This window comes from Lagopus muta, chromosome 3, assembly GCF_023343835.1.
Source record: "Lagopus muta isolate bLagMut1 chromosome 3, bLagMut1 primary, whole genome shotgun sequence".
Lineage (NCBI taxonomy): Eukaryota > Metazoa > Chordata > Aves > Galliformes > Phasianidae > Lagopus > Lagopus muta.
In genome coordinates this window covers 66,962,869-66,987,985 of record NC_064435.1, presented here as the reverse complement: position 1 = coordinate 66,987,985, position 25,117 = coordinate 66,962,869, and the positions used below count along the sequence as shown (strand labels likewise).

Here is a 25,117-nt window from a genome sequence, read left to right as displayed (position 1 = left end):
TAGGCATTTTATGGAACATGAGGTCAAAGGCATGAACTGAAGTGCACTGAGTGCATTACAGCACTTAGAGAATGATTCTCCTAATGTACTGAAAAATGAGTTCCAATACGTGGGGTTATTATCTCATATCTTTACCCATCGTAAAATCACTTTGTTTGCTAAAAGCATAATCTTGGGGTCCTCACTTGGGCAAAGCTCCCACCGACCTGAATGAGCTTGCAGTCAGATAACAATAGAGGTCTGGGAGAGCATTTTTCAGTATTCCTATATGACAGTAAATGTGTCACATACAGCTGAAGACCACACTTCTTTGCTGTCTCCAGCTACATATGGAATACCTTTAAGAACACCAGTTCTTTTCTTCTAGCTATAGACTAAGGAGAAATAAATTTCAAATAACATCAAGAAACACATTCAAAATAAAAACTTCACAGAACATGGTGAGTCGATAACAAACTTTTGGAGGACTACAGGAAAAGAAAATGTCTTTCAGTTTTAGGAACATGTAGGAGAACCTGAACAAGCTTGACTGTACTTAATTCTAGTAGAATTCCGTGGCTTCAGACGGATTCAGAGTTGCCTGGCCTATTTCCTCATTTCCCTTTTACTAGCAAAACCACCATGACCTTAGAGGCACGGAAAAGGCCCAGGACAAATGCTTTGGAATATCTAACTTGTACCAAACATTCATATTGTCCACAGAATTATCTAGCTTTTACTACTCCATAATCCTCTGAACGGTGCCATTAAAACAAGAGGCAATATACAAATACTTATTTCCAGACTTTCATTCTGTAGAATAAATGTATTTTTTTCCCCCCAGGTTATAAACTTTCCCAACTCACAGCATAACAGAATTAAGAAAACTCTGAATACTAAGTGCCAAAAGCACATGCATGGAATTACACAGGAGAAAAGAATGCCTCTTACCCATTGTGCTCTTCCTCTTGTCTTCCATCTCTTCCCTCCTATTTGGCATGGCAGGAGTAGGTGGAGCAGACTGAGTCGGTGGAAGAGGTGCACGCCTCTTCTTTTTCTGTAGATCGTTAAGAGATGCTCCTTGTGAAATCTAGTAAAATTGAAAAATATGCAAAATAAAGGATGTGTTGGTGGTTTTTTTTTTTAAGTTATCAATAGCATAAAAAGTGATTGTCATATGACCTAATTTATTTAGCACACAGAACCATCAAAATATTTAAAGTAAGTATTTACAGTAACAACAAGAGATTGATAAGACAGAAAACAAGAGGCATAGTAATGCACTCAGACAACAATAGGCAAGAACTGCAAAGAAATGTCACAAGAGAACTACCAGTCTATTCCATTAGACACTTGTGGTAGGAGACTGGAGAGCAAAGCATAGTATGAAACTACGTGTAACAGCTTAATTCAGACTATGCTCTTGTTTGTACCATTGATTTCTTTAGATCTTAAATTATGGTTAAAGACTGCAAATCAGTATATGTAGGGAATAAATGTTCTCTCATTTCTTTCATTTTCCTCTCAAAATGATGCTTCAGGACTTGTGAGAAGAGAATAAAAATCTGAAGTCTGTTTGTATAATGATTAGAGATGATACTGTAATTGATTTATATTTACTGGACTTCTCAGACAAAGTTCCAAAGATCTCTAGCACCTCTACGTCCAAAAACTGCAACATGTTGGTTGGCAAGCCAAAACTTCATTACTGTTTACAGTGCTTTTTATATTATGAAAAATTTTATTAAGTGTCTTGGGTTTCACTTCATTGCATAATATTTTCTTTTGATCGTTGGAACATAGCTCTGTTTTCCTTCACAGGAAAAATAATTAAAAAAAAAAAGAAAGCAAAAAACGTGTACGAAAACCTGCTGAATTTTCATATTTGAAAAGTACCAGCAACGATAGACAGAACCAGGCACAGCTGAGGCAGAGGGCAATGCAAGCTGCCCACACATAGCATGCTGTTCCTCAGTGCTCCCTCATATCGCTTCACTGCTCTGTCCATCCTGATAATCTACCTAGCTGAAGATACTTAATATAAAGAACTGCCTGGTAGTTTTCTAATATTAACAAAGGCCTAATAATAACCCTTCCTTTAATCCAAAAGACTAGCGAATTCTTCAAATACATTTGTTGTGAGTGATTTCATTAAATCAATACCAGCTTCACACTGCTCACAGGTATTATCAGAGATCAGAGGAAAAGCATTCATTTGTATGAGTCCTTTCCTAGGCTGAGTGGAAACTCCAGGCGTAAACAAATTTTACAAAGAACAGAGCCTCCCTCTCTTAACCTTCCTTTTTAGAAGTCCTCAAGAATGATCTGGTTTATAAAACAAGGAAACTCAATTACCACCCAGCAGGACAATGCTCTAACCACAATGCCACAGGACATGTAGATGCTCTCCACCTGTTCTCCAGCACACGGAGAAATCTGGTAGTAACCACACTGCCATTAGAGTGCATTAACCAGGATGGGCTGCAGGCTCCAGCAAACAGAGACTGAAGGTGGGGAAAGAAAGGTGTCCTGGTTTTGGGATCCACTAACACAGACTACTTCTGAATTTTATATTAAATATCCATTGGACACAGCATGTGACTAAAGCCAGCGAGGCCAAGCTAGATAAAACTAAGCACAGCCAGCGGCCAAGAATGTTGGCCAAAACTTCACGGAACTTGAAAAAACATACCCTTCTCTTCAGAAAAGAGCACCAAGCCAAACATCCAGTAATAGGTACAGCAAAAACTGAGAGTTTCTTAGAAAAACTTTTATTCGAATTATTATTATAAATGGGGCACCTTTCAATGCAGAAACTGTCTGCTAGTTGTTAGAAACAGACTACAAATGACTAAACTGGATTTAGTATTTTTTAAAAAATGTTCACCATGCCAAAATGCCCTATATGCAGGTCAATAAAGATGGGAAACTGTTCAGTGAAATAGACTCATCTGGCTCTGGTTTTGCAGACTGGGAATTACATGGAGGACAGCTACGTAATTCATTTTCATGCTTTTTTAAGGCAATTGGGAAAAAAGCACCTAGAAAAAAAAAAAATCACGTCTCTGCTTTGCCTTTTAGAATAAGCAAATACATTTAAGCTTTTAATGCTTGATTCTTTAGGGTGGTACTTTACAAAAGGGTGGTCAGGCACTGGAATGGACTGCCCAGGGAGGTGGTGGAGTCACCGACCCTGGGGGTGTTCAAGGACAGACTGGATGTTGTGTTGAGGGACATGGTTTAGTAGGAGCTATTGGAAATAGGTGAACGGTTGGGCTGGATGATCTTTTAGGTCTTTTCCAACCTTGGTGATTCTATGATTCTAAAAAAGAGAGAATCGTCAAAGCGGGGATAAGACTGAACATTAAAATCTGACACTAGTGTCCAAAATTCAGTAGCTACAAAAAATCATCTGAAAGACAGGCAGAATTAGAATTTCCCCCACACTTGATAAGTACAGGCAACGACTTCTGCAGCTACTTAATAGCATTTTTTAGCTTCCAGATTCACTTATGTCTTTCCAAGCAGAAAGGTCACTTTACTTGAGGATAAAAATGGATGACTGCTGATTTAAATGATAAGCCTAGGAGATCTCGAGAATCAAGACAAAAAGAAAAGTGTTTTTCCACTTGAAATGATAGAGATCGGTAACCAACTCTCACTGAGTACCAGATAAGTGAAGCATATTAGTCTGGTATAACCAAATTCCTAAAATATATGTTATGGTGTTACAAAGAAGAAAGAACTCTTGAGTGAAGCCAACTTATATCAGCTGTACGTGTTCTTATTTGGAGGAACCTTCTAAGGAACATTAAACAGACGTATGGGTAAATAAACTACTACTGATGGAAAAAAAAAAAAGCTAAGGAATAGACAGTACACAGTGGCAATAACAGAAGTTTGGTCAAATACACACAAAAACTTGTATCGTATAGTCAGCTAAGCACAGCATACTTCACAAACACCATAAAGAAGATGAACACTGCTGAAAGCTAGACAGACTGCAATGTATGTAAAAGAGACTAGTTCAAGAACAGGTTGTAAAAAATTGTTACAGTAGTTCTTTAAAGCTAACCTCAGTAAACACATGAGGCTAAACATCAATACCAAAAAAACACAGAGAACATTCTGTTTCCTTCTTGCAATTGTATATACTGAAACAATAGAACTTGAAAATAATTTGTTATGGCTGGCTGCTTATTTATACAGAAATCAAGCCTTAACAACATTATCTGAAGTAATTTCCTATTCAAATTTTGTTACAGGAGTCCCTCTCCGAGTGTAACAGAGTATTTCTGATTCTTAGCACCTTCAAATATCATTTTTTAAGGAACTAGATGAAATTACTAGGTGATTTTCAATTCATGCAACACTTACTAACACATTTAAAAGTCATGTCTGTTCTCTGACTATAACTAATACCATCAAGTGAACTAGAGATGAATGAAGTGGGTCAAAAGGACCTAAATCTGACAAACAGTGTAGTTTGTTTCCATACAGATGACAGCAAATATAATGAAAAAAAAATCCATTAAATTCACATCATGGCTCACATGCTGTTTGAAAAATACTTCCAATGCTGCAGACAAAATATTTGAGAAATATTCTGAATGTGGCTTCTATCTGTCAAGGTTCAAAACCTTCATTAAAATTGGAGGGCTCAAAAAATACTTAAAGCAAAACAATGTCATGATGAGGCAATGTGCCCAAGGAAAGGAGGAAGGGTACGATGATAGTAAATTCTAATCAGTAGCATTTGACAGTCACCTAAGTTGCAAAAGGGCCCTGGAGATTATACCAGTAAATATATATATATATATATATATATTATGCATAAGAGTTCAGTATTTTGACTGGGTTACACTGCCCCAAATAAGCTGTCATGAAAAATATTAATGTAGATTGAAGGAAACAAAAGCCAATGATCATCAAAAATTCACTGAATATTCAAAGACAAAGAGGTTCTCAAATAAACTTCCAGTAGGAGGTCTACTCCTTCGCCTTGCCTGTCTTGACTTATAGGTCAGCCACTGCTTTTGTTTAATCACTCCCCCCAATATTAAGTTTCTAATTGTAATGTCTATCTGTGTAATTACTTGCTAAGTCATCTGGCAAATACCATGGTACTTTTATTTTGTATTTGGTAACTATTCAGTTACTAAACTAAGCCAAAATATACTGCAAGCTTACTGCTCCCCAAACAACTTTTTTCTGCAAGCCAGAAACCACACTGATGTATGGCACTGCTCTGTCCTCCAACATCTCCCAGCTCTGCAAGTCACCTGCTGACACTGGCTATGTATCTGTCTTGTCAATCACTACACTGACCAGAAAAGAAATCTCACTGTGCTGTTTCCAAAGACAAATTAACGACTGCAACAGCACACTTGGAGAATCACACATATCCATCTCTGGCCTGTTAAGGGCAGCCCACAAGCACTTGCCACAGATGTTAGAGAACAAGGGTCTGGGCTTAATTCAGCCTTGAAAGATGCTTCTAGTGCATCCTTAAATAACAAAATACAGCACTGTTCTAATTACTACAATTTTATCTTGCCAATTAAAGTATGAAGCAAGTAGGAATTTATTTCAAAATGGTGATACTAGCAGGTAAAAATGCTTATGGCAATGCTAGAAACCCAGCAGCGTTTTGTGGGTTTGAGGTGAAAATATCACAAAACTTCTAAATTGGATGCTGAAAGCCACCTTTGGTGCTTTCTGTGTACTAATGCCTTTCAAACAACATATTCTGTCCATTTATTGAATAGCTGTTATTGAAGACCTGATGATCTTGAACAATTGCTGTGTTGGGACACAGAGACCAGAAGTAAAAGGCACATTACCCTCCTTCTGCCAGGAGTTATTTTGGGGCGAAGAGGTGAGAGCAGACACGCACTTTTTGAAGGACTGAGACAGAGCATGGAAAAAGCTCAGTGATTTCAGCTTGGAAGCACAACTAAGGGCACAAAAAGGGATCAAACCAAAAACTGTAATGAAAAGACTCCCTTGGACTTGCACATTAAAAGCAAACAGCACCTTCTTCAGTTACTTTTGGATTAACAAGGTTTCCACTGAACAACTATGGGTACCTCTTCCCATATTCTGTGTCTACACCCCCTGGAGAAAGTCTCAAGGAATTGCAGACAGATACAAACTGTTCTAAATGTGCCTTAGAAGAAATCTCCTCAGTGGACCCAGTCAACACATGTCTGTAGTGTTAAAAAAAAAGTGTACAGTTTGCATTTCAAAATGCAAACTACTCTTTCTAGTACTTCCACAAAAACAAGAAACATTTGTCTTACAGCAACAGATTCTTCCTTTCATTCTCACTGCTATTACTTTGACACAGACCAGGAAAAAAGGAAATTTGAAAACCTAACAATTTTCCAGGGTTTGATTTTTTATCAAAATCACCATTGAATTATTTTATTTTTGCTTAAACATCCTAGAAACAGATGATAAGCACATTTTAGCAGCGAAAGAATTATATTTGGACTAAGGACCGAATGCAAAGGATGCCCCATCATAGCTCAGAGTATTTAAGTATTTTATAGCAAATAACATAAAATGTGTGAAGTAAGCTCATATACTCTCTTGCTCATTTATCTTTCTTTATGCAACATCACAATTTAGTATCTTTCACTGTTTTACAGAATGTTAGTATTGCTGTGACTTCTGTCTCATTTGTATATAAAACATGCTGTTCAGGGAAACAGCGAGTGATTATCTGTAGAAATGACTTTTAGAACCAAATAAGGAGCACTGGAAGAACACACATGGATTCAATTGCAGGCATGTCTTAACTACAAATTGATTTCTGTCATCCAACACAGACATGACACACACTGATTTAAGCAAGCCAGATTTTGACACAACTGCTGCTGATGATACTGTGTGGGTCAGAATGCCTGCTCAACTGCAAGAGTGCTTAAGTATCAACCACAGAAAATTCTGTTAGCTTTTAAGTAAACAAATGACAATATCACATCTGACTATCCCAACCCCTTTCTCCTCACAAAGAACTGTACAGTATCTTGAAACGAGTAATTTCACAATAAGATCTAGAAACGAAAAGGCAAATTTTACTAATCGTTTTCTAGATATAATTGTAATTGCACTTATGCTTTTTCAGCAGTGAATGAAAGACAAGTATAGGTTGGTATGCTAGTAAGATTTATGGCTTGAGAGTTTTTAAATACATTTTTTTTGTATGACTTTGTACATGACTCAAAGCAATTGTGAAAAAAAATATTTTGATCCAAGAGGAGCCAAACTAGGAAAATCAGAGAGATAAATCTTTCAGCTGCAGAAGAGACATAAATCTGTCCTCGACACTTGATGATATAAAAGCTACTCCATCCAGATGATGCTGTGCTTTCATGGGGCAACAGATTCCTCAACACGCCCAGCACCAGAAACCACAAGAAGTCCCAAATGAACATTAATTTGTCTTAAACAACATTCACTCGTACGTCTAATATTCCCTGGACTGGTCATATATTATTAGGCTTCTCACTGACATTAAGCATAAACTGACCCAGAGAAATTCTGGGAACTCCCTAAGAAATAGAACTTACAAACAACTGGTGAGGCCAACCACTGCCAGTTACATTGTTATATTGTCTATTTAGCACTTGTTTTCTTATTGGGCAGTACTCCATTTCAGTTAACTGAAGACAGAATTTTTAATCTCTGAGTATGTTACAAATGGCATTCAGAAGCGGCAGTCTGATGTTTCCCAAAAACATGTCTTTGTTGCAGATTGCATATGAGTGGTGGGATATTTAAAATGCCTGCTAGGATTCCATGCAATGCAACAACATATTGTAAAAGCAATATACACAGATATACTCACAACTTGGCACGTGGGAACAAATTAAAGAGCACATTCTTTGAAAAATTTGTCATTTTGATTAAAAAAAGCATAGAAATGATCACACTCTCAGAAACTAGCAAGCTATTTTGCTGCATCAGGCATTTTTGTTCTCTACATCTTGGTTTCCTAGTTCTTGATATCGCAAACCCAACAACAGAAGGAATAATAATAAATGTAAAGGAAGAAATTAAAATAAGCGATAGGAAGTTAAGAAATGAATGCTGCTAAAAAGACTGATGACCTGACATTTGGATCGACCCAGTGTATTGTGTTACTTTGGATACACCAGTTTCACATGGCACATTTCTACATGGGAAATCTCAGGCTGCTCCCCAACCCAACACCAGCTAACTCATCTGATAGTTGGGCTCATGAAATGGCTGTGCCTCAGTCATATTCATGGCCTCAGTTTCTGAGCTGCGTTCCTGACAGAAACGTTCAGTCACTGTATCAAATTGGGAAGTCAGGCTTATAAGCAGGGTGCAAACTGTAGTTCTATTCTGAAAATACCATATTATTTTACCAATTATTTTAATTAGATGCCACAAAATATTGTATTATTCTGCCCAGTTTTATGCTAATTTCAAATTTAATTCCTCACTTTATATAACTCTTGCATTAATTTTGTAATTTGACAGTCACTACAAAAATCAAAGATGTGACCACAAAAAAATTTCAACATTAATAATAGATAAAAAGCTCAGCATCACAGAATTCTACAGAAATCGCTATGTTCTTGTGCTTTATTTTTATTCATAAAATGAAAATGACAAAATTCAAGGATGTCCTTGAATACTCAGCTGACTGGCAACAGAAAGCTAAATCAGTTGACAGAAGAAAGCCACTGCGAGGTGAAGGGGCAAGCTCATTTTTCCATCTGTTTTTATTGAACACACCCTTTGTGAATCGTCATGGTCAAGGGCAGTTAAAATTAATGTCATTCTAATCTTCTTTAAACACTTTAACTTGTTAAGCTAAATGTGTCAAACAGGAAACTATCTATAAACAAATCTGAGATGTTAAATTACTAAGATAGCTGTGATTTCCTTCTTTTGCAAAATCTCATTACTAGCTGGAATATTATTTCCACTCAAGGAAGTCACTCTGCAACACCAAATATTTTCACATGCATTGAAACATGTAGACTACACAAATTTGCGGATGTTTGTTTTGGCAGAGAACTGAATTTCCTCTGTTTCTCTGAATACAATATAATCCTCCTCATTTATGTCTTCATTTAGGGAAAAAAAAAAACCCTCGGATGGTTAAAAATCATATTTTAAAACCACCATGAACTGACTTGCTACTAAGATCAATTTCTCTTGTAGATATAGACAATTGAGTAAAAGAAAAAGGGCAAAAATATCCTCCTTTTTCATGTTTGTGCTTATCTTTCAGCTAGAGCAAATACACTTGACTGGAACAATTGAGCAGCAGTAAGAGTTTAAAATACAGAGTAAGACTGCTGCTTTCTATTTCTTCTGGCAACTTTATGAATGAATCTGATAGGTATCAGTCATAGTTCCCTGAGCCAGTAGTGTCGTTGGAAAAGGCCCTAGCGTAAGGATTTTACAAATAATCTTCCTCTGCCTCATATTCAGGATTACATGCTGGTTGATTGCTTGGTCTGTTAGTCTGTCCTTAAAAATCTGAGAGATGTCATGAGCCAACTGAATATCTGCAAAACTTCATTTGCATCTTCGTCCAATTTTTTGCTAAAAGGATGAGCTGTAGTCTAATTCATGATAGGTCTAGAAAGCAGAATACAATCTCACAAATATCTGACCAGAAACAAGGAGAAGCACACCATTTCTACTAGCACTAAGCTACAAAATTCTCTGGAGCTTAAGTTTTCCTTTGAACTTACAATTTTCTCCTATTGGAATAGTCAATGTGAATTTCAAGCACTCAGAATAGCACCAAGCCCTAAGTAACATCCTCACAAGTTTTCTCATTTTAGAGAAGAGCAATCCAAACTTATTTCCAGTATTTCCCTTACTTAAGTTAGTTCTCTCTGCCTGCAGACACACAAAATGCCTGGGAAACCTATTCTGGGCGGAAAGTCAAGTGACAGTTTCATGTCATATATTTCACTGCTCCCTGAAAATTTCCTCTCTGTCTAGATCCTTCCAGGACTTATGAAGGGTAGCCAAAAGCCCCTACTTCCATAACCTTCAGAAATCAAGTAGAAGGTGAAATAGCAAAGTGATAGAAAAGTGTAAATTAGATGTATTACTATGCATTGTAGCTTAACATCGCTCTACATCAACCACTCCTTACAAGTGTAAGATTTTTATAATCTAAAATAATGAATGTGCTCTGCTGCAGACCAGTTTGAGAAATGCACTGTGACACTCTCCACTTCCTATCCATGACTGGAAGCAGCACTAACATGCAGCTGAGTAGGACTCAGGGACAGTCTGCTAAGCTATGACATTCTAGTTAAGGCAATGCTTGCACTTCCATATTTCCACTGTACTTTCTTTAAAGAGGTGAAAAATTGAAGTGGTATGCAGTTAGAGGAATCGGATTTGCATTCCCACCTCTCTGAATGATGAATTAACTCAAGTGAAAAGTGGCTTTAGGTATCAATCAACAGTTTTAGTACATTATATTTACCTGGAATGTTTTAACTTGTTCTCTTATTTCTATCTAGAAACTGATCAGCAAACAATGCCATTAAGCCACTGAATTACACCTGATTTACACAGTACACATTTAAATAGTTAATTTTTCTAGTATATACATGCTTGCTTTTTTAAAAAAAAATTTAATATATAAGAAAGGTGGAGTTACAAGTGAAATCTGAAAAGCGACACAAACCCAGTTTCTAAATTAAGCATGGTGTTAGGGTCATTTTTCATTGCTTACTGAATGCTAGTTCTTTAGAAGCCTTGCCTTCTCCATTAGCTTCCCCTAAATAATCTGCCTGACAAAGCTAATAATTACTCAACACAAACTTCTTCTTTAATGAGAGTTAACTCTTATGATGACATCAGCCTGTTCTATTTGTCTGTGACTTGCAAGCCAGATGAAGTTTACTTACTAGATTTTGCAATCCTGCCAAAATCCAGGGCTGCATAGAACAGTATGTTCAGGCCCTGATGTCTTGCCAGTTTTCAATGAAGTGTTTGACGGAAACCACATGTGGAGGTCAAGTGATACTATCATGATCTCACCAGATGGTAAGTTGTGGTATTATTCCCAAGGCAGGTAGCATAATCTGTTCAGAAACAGCTGGCAGGTGATCCATGATCTCACAGTCAGAAGCAACTGGATTATTGCAAAAGATAAGGAATGTTACTGATGTCGGTGAAGAGACTTTTCCAAGAATTTTTCTTGCACATAATCTAAGGATTCAACTCTCATGCTGTATGTTTTCTTCTAACAACAGCAACAACAAAAAATCTATTTTATTAACTGCTAAGTCAGAATCCTTCCTGCCTAACAGATCTCATGCCTTTACATGGTTATGATATGATGCATGATAAGTGGTATCAAAAGGCAAAGCAAGCTCAGGTTGCTTGGGTTCCTTTTACTATACAGGTTAGAGGGCAGTACTGGACTACTGCGCAGAGAACAGGAAAGTTGACCACTGAGGATTCCTATAACATTCCACAGGTCTTCTTTTCCCATCCCCCTACAGTATCAGCCTATCCAAACCAAAGTTTGCACAATCCAGCCTTCAGTTAAAGCAAGCAAGAATTAAATATCACTACTGGACACACGCGTATTACTCCACATTTCCTGGATGAAACTGCAAAATAACTATTCCTGAAAATGCAACAAAGCTACACGGTAGACTTTCTCCTAAGCAACATTTTCCCCCCAAGCTATAGAAACAATATTCTCCTTCTAAAAAACACACACCTTTAAAGCAGGTTTAGAATTTTTAAGTTTGGTGTGATACCATGCTTTTTGTATGAGCAAAGACAGATTCTCAGAGGGCCATTGTAGAGGCAGCATCACCTCCCCTTGCACTTTCTAGATAACATCAAAACCTCTGTCCTCCACTGAAATTCTATAGTAACATATTTATTCACACTGGCCAAATTTCAGAAAAAAAAAAAAAAAAATGTAACAGTTTGTGACTGAGTAAGCTGACAAAGTTGAGCACTAGAAAGTCTACAGAGGATGGGTGACAATTTGCACAAATCATGGAATTTCTTTATAGACACAGAGAAAAAGTTATATAATAACTTGAAAATTACATTAAAATGTAACATATCCTCAAACAACACTCTTTTAAGATACTGAGAAAGTAGTCACTACAGTGCATAATAATCTACCTGTAGTCTTTGATAATCATTATAAAATAAAGCTTGTTTAAATGTGCCTATATTGGAAATAATTTTTCAGATTTTTTTTTATAACTACTCATTTTACTAGGAGCCTCTTTTTTGAGCCTTTGATATAATTCCTAAATTTGATTCTATATATGACAGCGAGATAAGCCTTCAGCCATGACTGCACTTTTCTCTCTTTTAATTTGGGCCTGCATCATTAGCCAAACCAGAATGCACTTGTCTAGCTAAATTAAGCATCCAGACTGCACAGCAAACATTATCTGATGTTCCGTCGACTAGTATCATGTTTGTCTGAGCACTGTTTTGTCAGACATGAAAGGAACAAATATGGATACCTCTCATTCAGCTAACTCAATGTCACATTTAAAGCTCTTCGGGGAAAAATGAACAAATCACCTTCAAATCAGAAATTAATTGTTCTGTGTTCTAATTTCATAGTCACTTACTTCAATAAAGAGCATTCTAAGGAGCACAGACCTTTACTGCTCACAATTGCTTCTAGTAATTGGTTACGGTACATCTTGATAATGGACTATGTAATAGCATTGCGCGAGTCAGGTTCAGCTCCAGTGAAAATATTAAATAGATAAAACTTTCCAGATTTATGATCGGTTACAAAGACCACTGTTTCTATAAAATGTAATTTAGTATGTAATCACAGATTGTCATGTCTATGAAGGGCAACAGTTTATAAATGGCTTTTTCAACATGAAGCAATTAGCTTAAAATCATTAAAAAAATACTCCACCCTTATATGCTCATCTTAAGGAAAGACATATTGCCTAATCCGTTGGAGAAAACTGGATAGATCCAGGCAAGCAGCACGCCATAAGAGACCTATCTGACTTGCCATCCTAGGAAAGGAAAAAATATCACAATTTGCTAAGCAAAACAATAACTTCATCACATTGCAAGGCAGAAGTGTACTAACAACCCATTTCTCAAAGAACCTGTAATCTAGACATCAAGCACAGAAAGCGCTGAAACACAGATGAAAGCAGAGCAAGCATCAGTAACAGAAACAGTTTTACAACTTTTTGCTTTAAAACAAAAACTACCTCAAGAAAAAGAAGTTTTATACTGATACTGAGTGATGATGACTGGACTTAAGAGCAATAGCTGTGGGGTAAGGCTGGGAATGGCAGCACACCTGTCGCACAAAGCTACAAGGGTAGTTCTTGGAGAAAGAGAAATGAAAGTGCAAAACATCCCAACTATCCACTCATCCACTTTTGTTTCGCCTTCCTCTTTAAATCAATAAATATATTTGACATTAAAGATGCTGATTTCACATAGAATGGAATCAAATCTTTCATTTTTCTGTTTTTCGTCAGTTGCAGTACAAAGCTAAAACGCATATACCAGGCAAGTTGCTTTAGCAATCACCTTGGAAAATTATTATTGCTCATATCATTTATTGGCAAAACTTAAGACCTAATTCTGCAAATGCAGAATTTCACTCTTGAGACCACAAAACAAAGAAAGCAAAGATTAGGAACTGGAATAACATACAGCTGTTTCTGCATTTCACAAGAGACATGCTGCCTAGTAATCAAAAAAAATCAGTGATAAGACAATCTAGTGATTTCAGTGCAACTATTATCTATGACTTTTCCAGACTGCTACCAGATTACATGGGTCAAATATCTAGGTTAGAACTTCTTCAATTTTCTCCTAAAAGAGCTGTAGTGGATTAGATCAAGATTCTGTAGCAAATACTTACAAGAGGGCAGGAAAAAAGATATGTTCCTTCCTACTGATGTTTTGCAATCACCAGCCTCTACAGCTAGTTACCTCCTGCTGTGATTTCTGTTTAAAAATTCTGAACAGATTTTTCTTTCTTGCAGGATTTCATTAGTTTCCTTTTGAGCCCACATAAATTCTTCACACTCACATCAACCCTTGGCAAGGAGCTCTACTACTTGCATGAACAACCATATTCTTTGGTTTTACACGTTTTGCCTTCTATCAGCTTCAGATGATGCCCACCTGCTCTTGTAATTGCTGGCTGAATAGCTGAACAGTCAAATTTCTATTTGTAGTCCTCATACCACTCTTTCAAGATAAAAAAACAGCTTACTTAAGTTGCACAGCTGTCCTTGTATTAATCTAGTCCACACCTCTGATCGCAATTAATGCCCTTCCAGGAAGCCTTCTATTCTGTCTGGGAAGCAGCACTACTAGTATTCAAGATGGCATAAAAAGAATCACAATAGAGTAGAATGACAACTTCTTTTATCTTCTTTTTCTCTCCTAAAATACTCTGCATTTGACTTTATTTCATTGCTATTGAGTTTTGAGGTGACATTTTCACAGAACTATGTGTTATGAACCTAAGATCTTCCTAATTGCTTGCTACCACACAAAAGACCACTTTACAAGCTACTGGGGAAAACTCGAGTGTTTTTTTCTCTCATTTACATCATACTAATTTATAAAGAATTTCATCTGCTCATTGAGCTAAGGAAAAAGAATCAATCACACACATGAACTCTCAAAATCAACTGAAATGCACAGACGAAGTTAATAAGCTCCTAAATAAAATTTCAGACAGGATGGCTGAAATAGAAGTCCCAAAACAAGAGATACTAAAAGCCCAATGAAAAGTCTTATAATTACCATAAAATATTTGCAGCCTACAACATTCAAAATAGTATTTTCTACATGAATTTATTGTGAAATACAGAGAAATACATAGTTAGCTCTGAATGTAATGCCTCCTACTTATTTCCACGGGAACTACAACAGATATAAAGAGCACAATAGCACTGATAGAGCAAACTGTCAGCTACAAAACACTGTCTTTCAACATAGCCACCACTATTTACCTATGTATTTTTGCCAGCAGTGAATAAGAGCCTGAATGCCACACTTGTAAAAACCTGCACCAGTGGAGGTTACCCACTGTTTCACAGCTTCTAGGACAGCACAGTTGCTAGGACTGCCCATGCAGTCCATCCTTCACCAGTCCATCCAAACAGATGGAAGTTGGAAGACACCAAATCCAAACTAATGTGGATATGGCAATATGCTCCATGGTCTTTGAACTCTTATGTGGCCAGCTGTTATCATTTTGCATGAGAAAGGTTTTCATCTCAGTCCCGACCCTTTGTCAGCTTAGTCAGCACTGTGATGTAGCAGACAGCTGATGGCTTGTTTGACTGGAAATCCAAAAGGATCACCTCTTTCCTATCCAAATGACAGCGCACATCACCGTACCCACTGAGGGCTGCATCTTGATCTTTTTTTTCAATGCAGAATTCACGTCTTCACACCATGGATTGCAATTAGAGTCTGGCTTGCAGTGGTGACACCATGTCTTGTCACTGGTAATAATGTGACCCTGGAAGCTGTCTCTTCAGCCTCATACTACTGTTCCAACAGGTCCTGACAAACTTGTATGCAGTGCTCTTTCAGATCCCGCATGAGCATTCTTGAGACCCATCTGGTGCTAAATTTGTGATATTCCAACGTAGCAACTATTGTTTCCAATACACTGAAGCCAGTATTCAGCTCTGTACAGTTTCTTAATCATAATCTGCTGATCCGCATGGATGAGCTGCTTGAGACGCTCCTCATTTTGTGGCGTGACAGTTTTGTGTGGCCATCTGGAACAATGAAGTTTGTCTTTCAAGTCACTGTTGCCACTTCTGAAATGCGCTATGTATCAAATTCAGTGACATGCCTTTGCTTCATACATACATCAGATGATATATGTAAGACTGCCACTCTGCTGCCATCTGTTGCACAGTAACAAAAGGTAATGAAATCCTGGCAGGAAGGTTCAGCCTCTACTGCCATACAACCTCTGATGTCACGGCCTCTGATGTCATGGGCCAACATCATAAAATAGGAGCTGTTACTTTCAGAGCAGCCCCTTGTAGACAGAACTTCCATTACGAGTAGAGTTCTCTATTAATTATCTATCTATTCACATCAATACACGGAGGTAGACTCAATCACACTGTGACCCTATCAAAACACTGACTCATGCGAATTGTGTAAGGAGTCTTTGGCATTGTACAGCACTGTACTAAAATACAACAATTGGGAAAAGAGGATGATTTAGCAAGTTTTCATAGCAGTTGTAATACACCACTCAAGAACTCTGGTAAGTAGTATTAGGTTTATTTTTGAACTATAAAAAGACCTTCATACATCCTTGATTACCTGTTCACCATACACAAAAAAGTGTTCTTTATGTATGCTTACATAACCTTGGGCATCTAAACACTGTTTCCAAGAAACTAAACATCTTTTAGGCAGATTCAATATCCTAATCTTCATCACAGAATACTGCTGAGGAATCCCACAAACTGCCTAAGGGTTCTAAGATGTTGGCCACCAACATCAGTGACATTTATAATCTAGCACTCTTGATGTCCTCAGTCAAAAAGGACTATGGAACTTTAAAAATAACATGCACCATTCACCTATCAGGTCTTCTTAATGCATAAAATGAACACCAAAGTAGAAGAAACAAACAAAATAGAAAGAGGTGCAAATCCAGTCATTAAATTTCTTTTCATCAACTATTAAAATAAATAAATAAATAAACTGTGCTCTCCTTCCTCTTTGGAACAAACCTTGCTTTCTTATCTGCAGAGAACTTACTGAAAACTGACAAGCGATTTACAAGATGCAACATTTTGTAGAGCTAAAGGACACATTTTGATAAACAGATTTTTCCTAGTGCAGAAATTGATTCACTGCATCCTTTCTCAGAGCGTGCAACATGTATCTGTTATTCTTACAGGAGACTTTTTTTTTTTGAGATTCCTCACAGAAAAAAAAAAAAAAAAGAAAAAATAACCACATTCACAGAACACTTAAGGGGAAAGGAAATGTGTCATAAGAGAAAGGTTGCAAAGTCCTCACCCAGAAGACCTCTGAGTCAAAAGAAACCTCCCTTCCTCTCTGAAAGATGATTAAAAAAACCATACACTCATATCTTGTTGACTTCAAGCAGACATTTTTGACTTAGGTGTAACCTGTGGAAGGGAGATAACTGATCGGAGTCCGTCCACCCTCTTGTTGAATAATAGGCTCCTTACTAACAAAGAATACAACTGTCACATAGTCTCCACTATGAACTGCTCATTACCTTTCGCTCCATGTTGAAATACAGAAAAAAGTGTAATTCAAAAGGGACAAAAAATACCTACAACAGAATGGTATTCTGCTGCAATACAAAAAAAAAAAAAAAAAAAAAAAAAAAAAAAAAAAAAAAAAAGAACTAAACAACAAAACCAACAAAAACCCCTTCTCCTCCCTCTGTTACCCTCATGTAGTTATGACTATAATCACTTGTGCAAAAATAGGACCACCTCGGTAAATATAAACAGATTTGTGTCTCCTCTCAGAACACAGAGCTCTAGTTGGAGAGAAGTTTTCACAGTAATGAATGGGAGCAGATGCACAAACGAGTCTGCAGTGGTTGTTCTCATTCAGTTGTTGTGAAATTGAGGAACAGAGTCGCAATTGCAATGCCTGGTGGTACCGTGCCTCTCCCATAAAATGATCCTTCTGATAGTCGAAGGAAACGCATAAGAAAAAAAGGCACAAACACAGGCTCCTTGCTAAGCACTCAGTGCTTCCCAGAAGCGAGGTCCACTGCAGGAATATTATTGCTAATTTAAATGCCAAACTGATACAAAGTACACAGGGACAAAGCAGATTCAAGAAACTTTAACTTATGCAGCGGAGAGATGGAAAGCTCTACTGATGGCCTCTTTAATGACACAGCCTTGCATACTATAAATGTACCTTATTCCACACTGTCCTACAGTGTCTGTATCCATTGCCTTAGGGTCTAATTTGCAGCCACATGGAAATATATCATTTTGAAAACCTGACGTGAATAGCAGTAACAGTATGATTTCAAACCCATCAAGATTATCCTTGCAGTCAGAAGCCAAACATCTGTGCCCTCAGATTACATAAAAAGGAAATGGAAGAGTGGTAACCACACCATGGAAATGAGCAAGAAAGATATCTATGCAAAAAAATGAGAGTATGCTGAGGAGGAACATGAGTGGAAGAACGCTCAGATGTTCATATTTACAATCTTGATTCAAATTTTGCAACAGAAGGTGATAAAATGAAAAATAATATGATATTAAAATCCCAGTGGACAGATAATGAGTTGCTGGGCAACCAGACGTAACTTCTGACATCTTAGAAGTGGAAAACATCAAGCTACAAACTGAGCTTCCTAATTATGAACAGCAGAGAACTGTTTCTAAAATCTTGGCCACTGTTCTAAAATGTATTTTACTCTTAAGAAAGATAATGAGTCATCATTGCAAGTGGCTTCCAAGTTCATAACTGTAGTATGCACACGTATATGGGAAATCTGACAACTACAAACTCAAGCACAGAGTGGAAATGAGTTTATGGTTTAATAATTATGCTGTATGTTAATTATTATTTCAGTATAATTTCATTCATAGGTTTCCTTTAATACCTTTCCTTCACCTTCACTACTCAAAAATTCTATGGCTCTGTCTGTCAGAACAAACCTCATGTATGTTTTCACTATACACTGTAATCATGTGATTTGAAGTATCTCAGGGTTGTCTGCAGATAGATATAAATTCAGTGGCTTTCAACAGGTCATTTCATTAGAGTATCATTCTTTTGACACGTTCCTAATATCCTCAATAAATCAGAGAGTATGCATCTTTCAATAACTGAAGTATTCTATTTATACTGGTTCATACTGAAAAGGATGAACAGTACTGTAACACAACTTCTGTGAGAAAGGCATCACTACCAAAGTCATGAAAATGCTTCTCAAGGTCTAACCTAGGGGCCTGCTAGTTCAGTGGCACTCCTCTTGTTGAGTGCTGCTAGAATCAGAACTATTCCAAGTGCAAGATGGGCTGGAACAGGGGAATACATGCTGTGCGAGGCAGGTGCCACCCACAAAAGAACAGGAATACTCCAAAAAAAAAAAAATAAATAAAAACAACAAAACACCCTTATGTGATGGTCAGTAGAAATTTTTAACGAAGATGGTAAAAATAGCTGATTTTCTTCAAGTGGCTTACTCACATGAACAGAAGGCTTTCTCAAGATATTGATGGCAGGTTTTGTTCTCTCTGCCTTCAGTTCATTTTGACCAATCTTATGTCTAGACAGAGAAAAGAAAACTTGCTATTAAATGCTTTGAGAAAGCCTTTTATTCATGTGAGTAAGCCTCTTCAACAAATCAGCTATTTTTGGTAATAGATACTTGATAAAACACTGGGGCAAGCAGTCTGCTCTAAAGGTAAGACCAAAAATAATGAGTCAGCAACTGTCCTCAGCAATCCAAGCTTGAGATTTTAATAAAGAGGAACATAAGAAGCACAGCAAAATCCACAGAATGTCAAGGTATCATGTAAACATTGAAAAAACCTGAAAATTTCATTTTTAGTGCCTTCTGAAAATGTGAGGCTATTTTTACACCTGCAATAAAAGCCAATGACACAATTTTTATTTAAACTGTCTTGTCACATTGAAACTGAAATTAAAAACTACAAAACAAATGTTAGAATATTTGTGCCTGTCATACTGTCCCACTCTTCCACACAGTACAGGAATTTGACTGGCTAACAGCAAAACTTACATGCTTTATGTCTACATGCAACATGAAAGACTTCTGATTCTGAAAATCCCAGCAGCTGAATCAGCACACAGCTCCTTTATCACATTCTACAAATTGTGTTTTCTGGCTGCTGACATTAAAGCTATTAAAAAGATGGAAGCACTGAAGAGCCCTCTTCTAATTCTGAAGTTGTCTCCAAAAAGCCTCATGATTTTGCTTGGAACAAACCACTCCATTTCATAGAAAAGGCTCTTACAGAAAGCCCCTCGGGCCTTATTTATCATCTCCCTTCACTCCGATTTCTTCGCTTTTCCATAGACATTAAAAAAGGTAATTATTTCCATAAACTTTTTTTTGCCAGTGTATAATACTCTTCATCTCCAAAAGATTTAAATACTCAGTTGTACAACTCTTCCAAGAAATGATCTGAACTATACTTCTTTCTCTTTTTAAGTAAGGTCATTGAATCAGATGTGCTTAATTGTCAGATTTCACGTACAGCTTCTCTCCATGTACTCTACAGTGCTCTACTCATACAGATTTTCTCTCATATGTTTTGTCTAAATGATGTGTGCTTTTTCTGTTGGTGACTCATTTTATACTCTGCCTACCTTAAGGTGACCCCGGGTTTTGCTAGCACATCCTTGAAAATGCTGGGACAGTGAACAGAGAATGTTTGTAAAGGAGTTTCATCTTTTGTTCACTCCATACACTACTATTCTACATATCTGAACAGTGCATGCTCCAAGTTGCAACTTACCAAGGAAAGGATTTCCTTGCTTCTACAAGCAAGGCATCTTAATTTTTGGATTTCCTATTGGAAATATTACCATATCTTGATCTTTCAAAAAATACTTTTTCACATGGCTTCCCATCATTCTAAATTGCAACGCTCTGGGGATGTTTTCAAAAAGAGGGTAAAAATACTTTCTAACAAAAAAATCTACGTGCTTCTTTCTTTGAGTCTGCCTGCCCATGCAAAATAGTTGGTGCATGCTCAGCACACTCTGAAACACTGTTCAACTGTCATCTAATGCGAAATGAATACTTGCTAGAAGAGATTTAAAACAGTTACAGAGGAAACAGTACCTTACAGCAGACACTGAAATAAGAAAACTAAACATGGAATAGCAAAACTAATTATGCTACACTATAAGATAATTAGAGTTACTGTGGGGGTCTTACCCAGAAGGAGGTAAATTACTGCAAGTTCCACAGAAACAAAACTTGCACTATAGTATGATTATATGCAGTGACTCACCTACCCAGAAAAATGAGCAGAAAAAATGTAAATTTAAAAGCCTAAACATCTCTGATCTCTTCATACACATGGAAATTTCTGGTTATAATTACTAGGCAGGGAGACAAGATGTATATTCCTAAAAGCAACATCTACACTGTAAAGAAAATGGAATGCCCTAGAGCTCAACAATGGGTTAAAAATAATGTGCTTGTTGGGTTGGAAAGTCAAACTGCATGTCTCCATAACAGCTACAGTATTTGCTTTTCTACACAGCTTTATGGAAGGAGATAGTTTGAAAAGAAAAATGCTTCTGAAAGTTCAGAACACCACTGTTTTCATTTTCTATTAATGTGCTAGTTTCACTGGAAATAAACATGTTCCCCCTTTGCAGGATCTTCCTGTTAGTAACAGTTGCACATAAATAAAGTTTTCTAAACAAACATCTTATCTTTTTATGGAAGGAAGTCCATTAATAAGGAATTGACGTCCTTCCCTGAAAAAAAAGAGATCAGTGCTAATTCTTTCCCATAAACTAAAGAAATAAACTTACACCCTGAGATTTTTTACTCTATATTCACAGCAAACTGGATAGTCTGCACGTAGATAATAAAGAACTGTTTGGGCATTCATATAAATGATATTTCTCTTGCTGCCTTCCCACATAATACATAATTAATCTCTTCCCTCAGTTTTTGATTGCTTCATGGAATTTGTGCTCCATTTCAACTGCACTCCATACATTCTTGTTTGAACTACAACAGTGAAGCCTGTGAACCACTGTCAGTGTAGGAGCTTCAGGAGCACAAATCCAGTTTTGACATGGGCAATTGTTTTCATGAAGACGTCTATTACCCCCCAGAAATGCAGGCAAAGTAACTCTAGCAACTGTGTTATACTTCTTACCATACTATTCACTGGCTACTGTTAGCTGTTAGCTCAACAAGACACTTGTATTGCCCAAAATTCTCAGTGGAATATCTTCTGATGCAAACTTCACCTCTTTTCCTTCAACACAGCTTTTCCTTTAGACTATAAGAATTTGAAATTGACAGAACTGCATGCTATTTTTGACAAATACTTTTTTTTCCAAGTGGCTTCAGAAATCCAACACTTTTAGTATCTATAACAATGCTGAAAATACAAATGCTAGTATTAAAGAGAGATTAGCTTCTCATTGGTTTTGCCCAAAAGAATGCAAAATGTCAGTGCCACACTACATGCAAATAAGCCTAAGAGAATGGCAGAATAATGTGCTTACTTTAAAATTTTTAAGCGTTTGAAGTGCCATAACATTTTCATAGAAAAACACCTATTTATCTTAATCACAGTGAACACTTAAATCCAGGGGACACAAGAAACCTCATCACAGTACCTACAATAGGAATTTCAAAAGGAAAACAAGGAAAAAGGAAACTTAAGAAAGTGCACCAAAAGTCTCAAGATAATTGTTTCTCTTGAGCCATGTCTGCAAAAGGAGTGTTACATGTTTTGAAAGATGAAGCATTTTCATGTCCCAGCAATCACATTTTTGCCTAACGTAAGCATTGGAAAATAAGATCCCATGATTCTTTACCAAGTTAACTTACACAATGATTCATTGGAGAAGGCACTCAAGGTGTGTTCAACACAAGCAAATACAAGAGTGGCAAGGAGTTACACTAAGCATTAGACTCCTCCTCATCAATGGCACTGAATTTAAAGATTCCTTCCAGACTCCATTTTAGACTAACAGTTCACTTTCCAAAGATAAAACTGCTATAGATAAGACAAGCCCGAAGTAGACAAAGCCAGTCCCATTACATGACCTTGAAAGTATTGGCTTCTTGCATTCCTATTTAGTGGAATACGTCTAGATATATCTAGACTTCCACAGTTCACATTTAGAATGCTGTTTTTAATGCTGGATGCAAAAATCTTAATGTGCTTATGTATGTTTAATAAGTCCTTTCCACTAAACACCATTTTTTTCAAAGGGTTAGGTCCTCAGAAAGGCTTTTCTCCTCAATTTCTATTTAATTCAGGCTGACTATGTCATGGAACAGCAATCCTTTTTAAAACACTGCATTGTTTTAACAGACCACATGGCACAACTACGAAAACAGGGTAGATCTTCTGGTATCCAGCATAAGAAACAAGAATGTAGGCACCACCTTGACCAGTATCGGAGGAAAAGAGGATTTTCACTAGAACACTCACCTAACTTCCAAGACTATCCTGGCCAATAATACCTAGCCACTCTTTATAATTACCAGCTTTTCTATTCTTATTTTTTATTCTCTCTCCTTCTTTCAGCTAATAATGCTTCACAAAACTTTTCCCATTTAGAAAAATTCGTAAAAGAGAAAAGCTTGGGGCAGTCTCAAGAAAGCCCAGTAAATATGTACAAAACTCCAAGACTTTTAACGATTTTATTTTCTAAGATCAATAGTTTCAGTGTGCAGTACTTAGTGGTTTGTCAAAATGTCTGTGAATGACTTTAGATGTGATGAATGAACTGATGGTAGCCAGCATATTCAGCAAAGAATTCAATTTCTGTGGTGTCCCTGTTACCTGTACTGTTGTCTTCTCCTGTCCGCTCATCTCCATATTCTGCAACGGAGGTGTCAAAACTGGTGGAGGAGGTGCTCTGCGCTTTTTCACTTCTGGGTTTGCTGTCATTCCTGAGATATTACCAAGGGACAGCGATGGACCCAAGGTACTGGAACGCGAATTCACTGAAGGGGAGTTTGGTGCTGTGGAAAAACCCTGTAAATGGATTAACATTTTGGATTAACATCGCTTTTTAAAAACAGTGGGAGAGAAAGAAGAAAAACAACACACATCTGGTTACCGTTTAAAACAATATGAATAGTCACGTATGTTCATCTGCCAAACTTGTTGAACTGCAAACTGTAACTTTTGGACACTTCTAAAGGTCAACTGGAACAAAGCCTACAAGCAGTATGAATGTCAGAAGGCACTACAAGCATCTACTGCAATATTATGTTACAGTTGATGGGAATATTGCCACTGTTTGCTATTTAAAATGCACCATATAGATATGGTCATCTAAACACGTTTTCAGTTATATTTGAATTACAAGTAACACACATATCTAAAAGCAACCTTTACTCTTAATTGAGAACACTGTATTAATTGTATGCTGCCTGAATCCCAGGCTTTTATTACTAGTTCTCCACAGATTTACATAAAAGAAACTCTGCTACCATAAAACTATTTTCAATTTATATGCATAATCAAGTGTAAACATTTACAATCTACTAACACCAATCAATGAATATGCTCAAAAGAAGTTCCACTGACAGACACAACACTGCATTTAAACATGCTCAGAAGAAAAGCAGAAACTATTTCAGTATTTCTTTATGTTAAAAATTACTTCAGTTCTCATTCAAAACTTATTATAATCAAGGGAATAATTTTCACTGATTTCTGAACAAGAGCTTTATACATTTTTATGTTAACATTCATTCAAAAATACGTGCAGTCATACAGTAGTAAATCTAACAGGAGAAGATCAGGAACTGAGATTGAAAGAAAATTTTGATTTTTTTTTTAGTTTTACACTTTAACTCAACTTTAAAATCATATTTCTGAACTTGCTAATTAAGATCTTTCACGTTTCTCTCAAAACCTGTTAGTCATTTTTTGCTATACTTATTAGGAGAAGCTTCCATACTAAACAGAAAATTACTTTTCAGTTTAGTTATGAGACAGTTATTTCTGAAAAATGGTTTCTGAGAACCATTACAGTATCAACCCGCTCTGAGCTGGAGCAGGATTCCTACTCTGGAAAGGAAGGCTGATGACCGTGGTTGGTAATGCTGTTCTCATCACCACAGAACATGGTACTGCATGTGCAAAACTCACCACTCAGTGAGTAAAGCTCATGTAAAGCTTTCAGGTGGAATTCTGACCAAGACTGGCATGAAACTACAACTCACCAGAAATATTATCACTATCCAAATAAAAGAGGGAGTTTTACTCCCTAAGTTCTAGTCCAGGAAGGGCTGAAAAGAGTTCTGCCTCTGTTGCTTTATTATTGTGGTAAATATCTGTGATTTCTGTAGGACTGTAACTGTCAAGGAATTTGTTCATGACATAGTATGATAATTTCTTTC

General features: G+C 36.9%; 1 protein-coding gene across 12 annotated transcripts in view; it reads right to left on the bottom strand.

Moving 5' to 3' along the window:
* The window catches only part of COBL (cordon-bleu WH2 repeat protein), a 151,106-nt gene that overhangs the window by 48,995 nt on the left and 76,994 nt on the right, over window positions 1-25,117 (bottom strand). For all 12 annotated transcript variants that reach the window (XM_048940233.1, XM_048940234.1, XM_048940241.1 and 9 more), the window contains 2 exons: window positions 23,547-23,741; window positions 931-1,069 (listed from right to left, as the gene is read on the bottom strand). In XM_048940233.1, coding sequence (XP_048796190.1) covers window positions 931-1,069; window positions 23,547-23,741 — 334 coding nt within the window. The remainder of the gene's footprint in view (window positions 1-930; window positions 1,070-23,546; window positions 23,742-25,117) is intronic.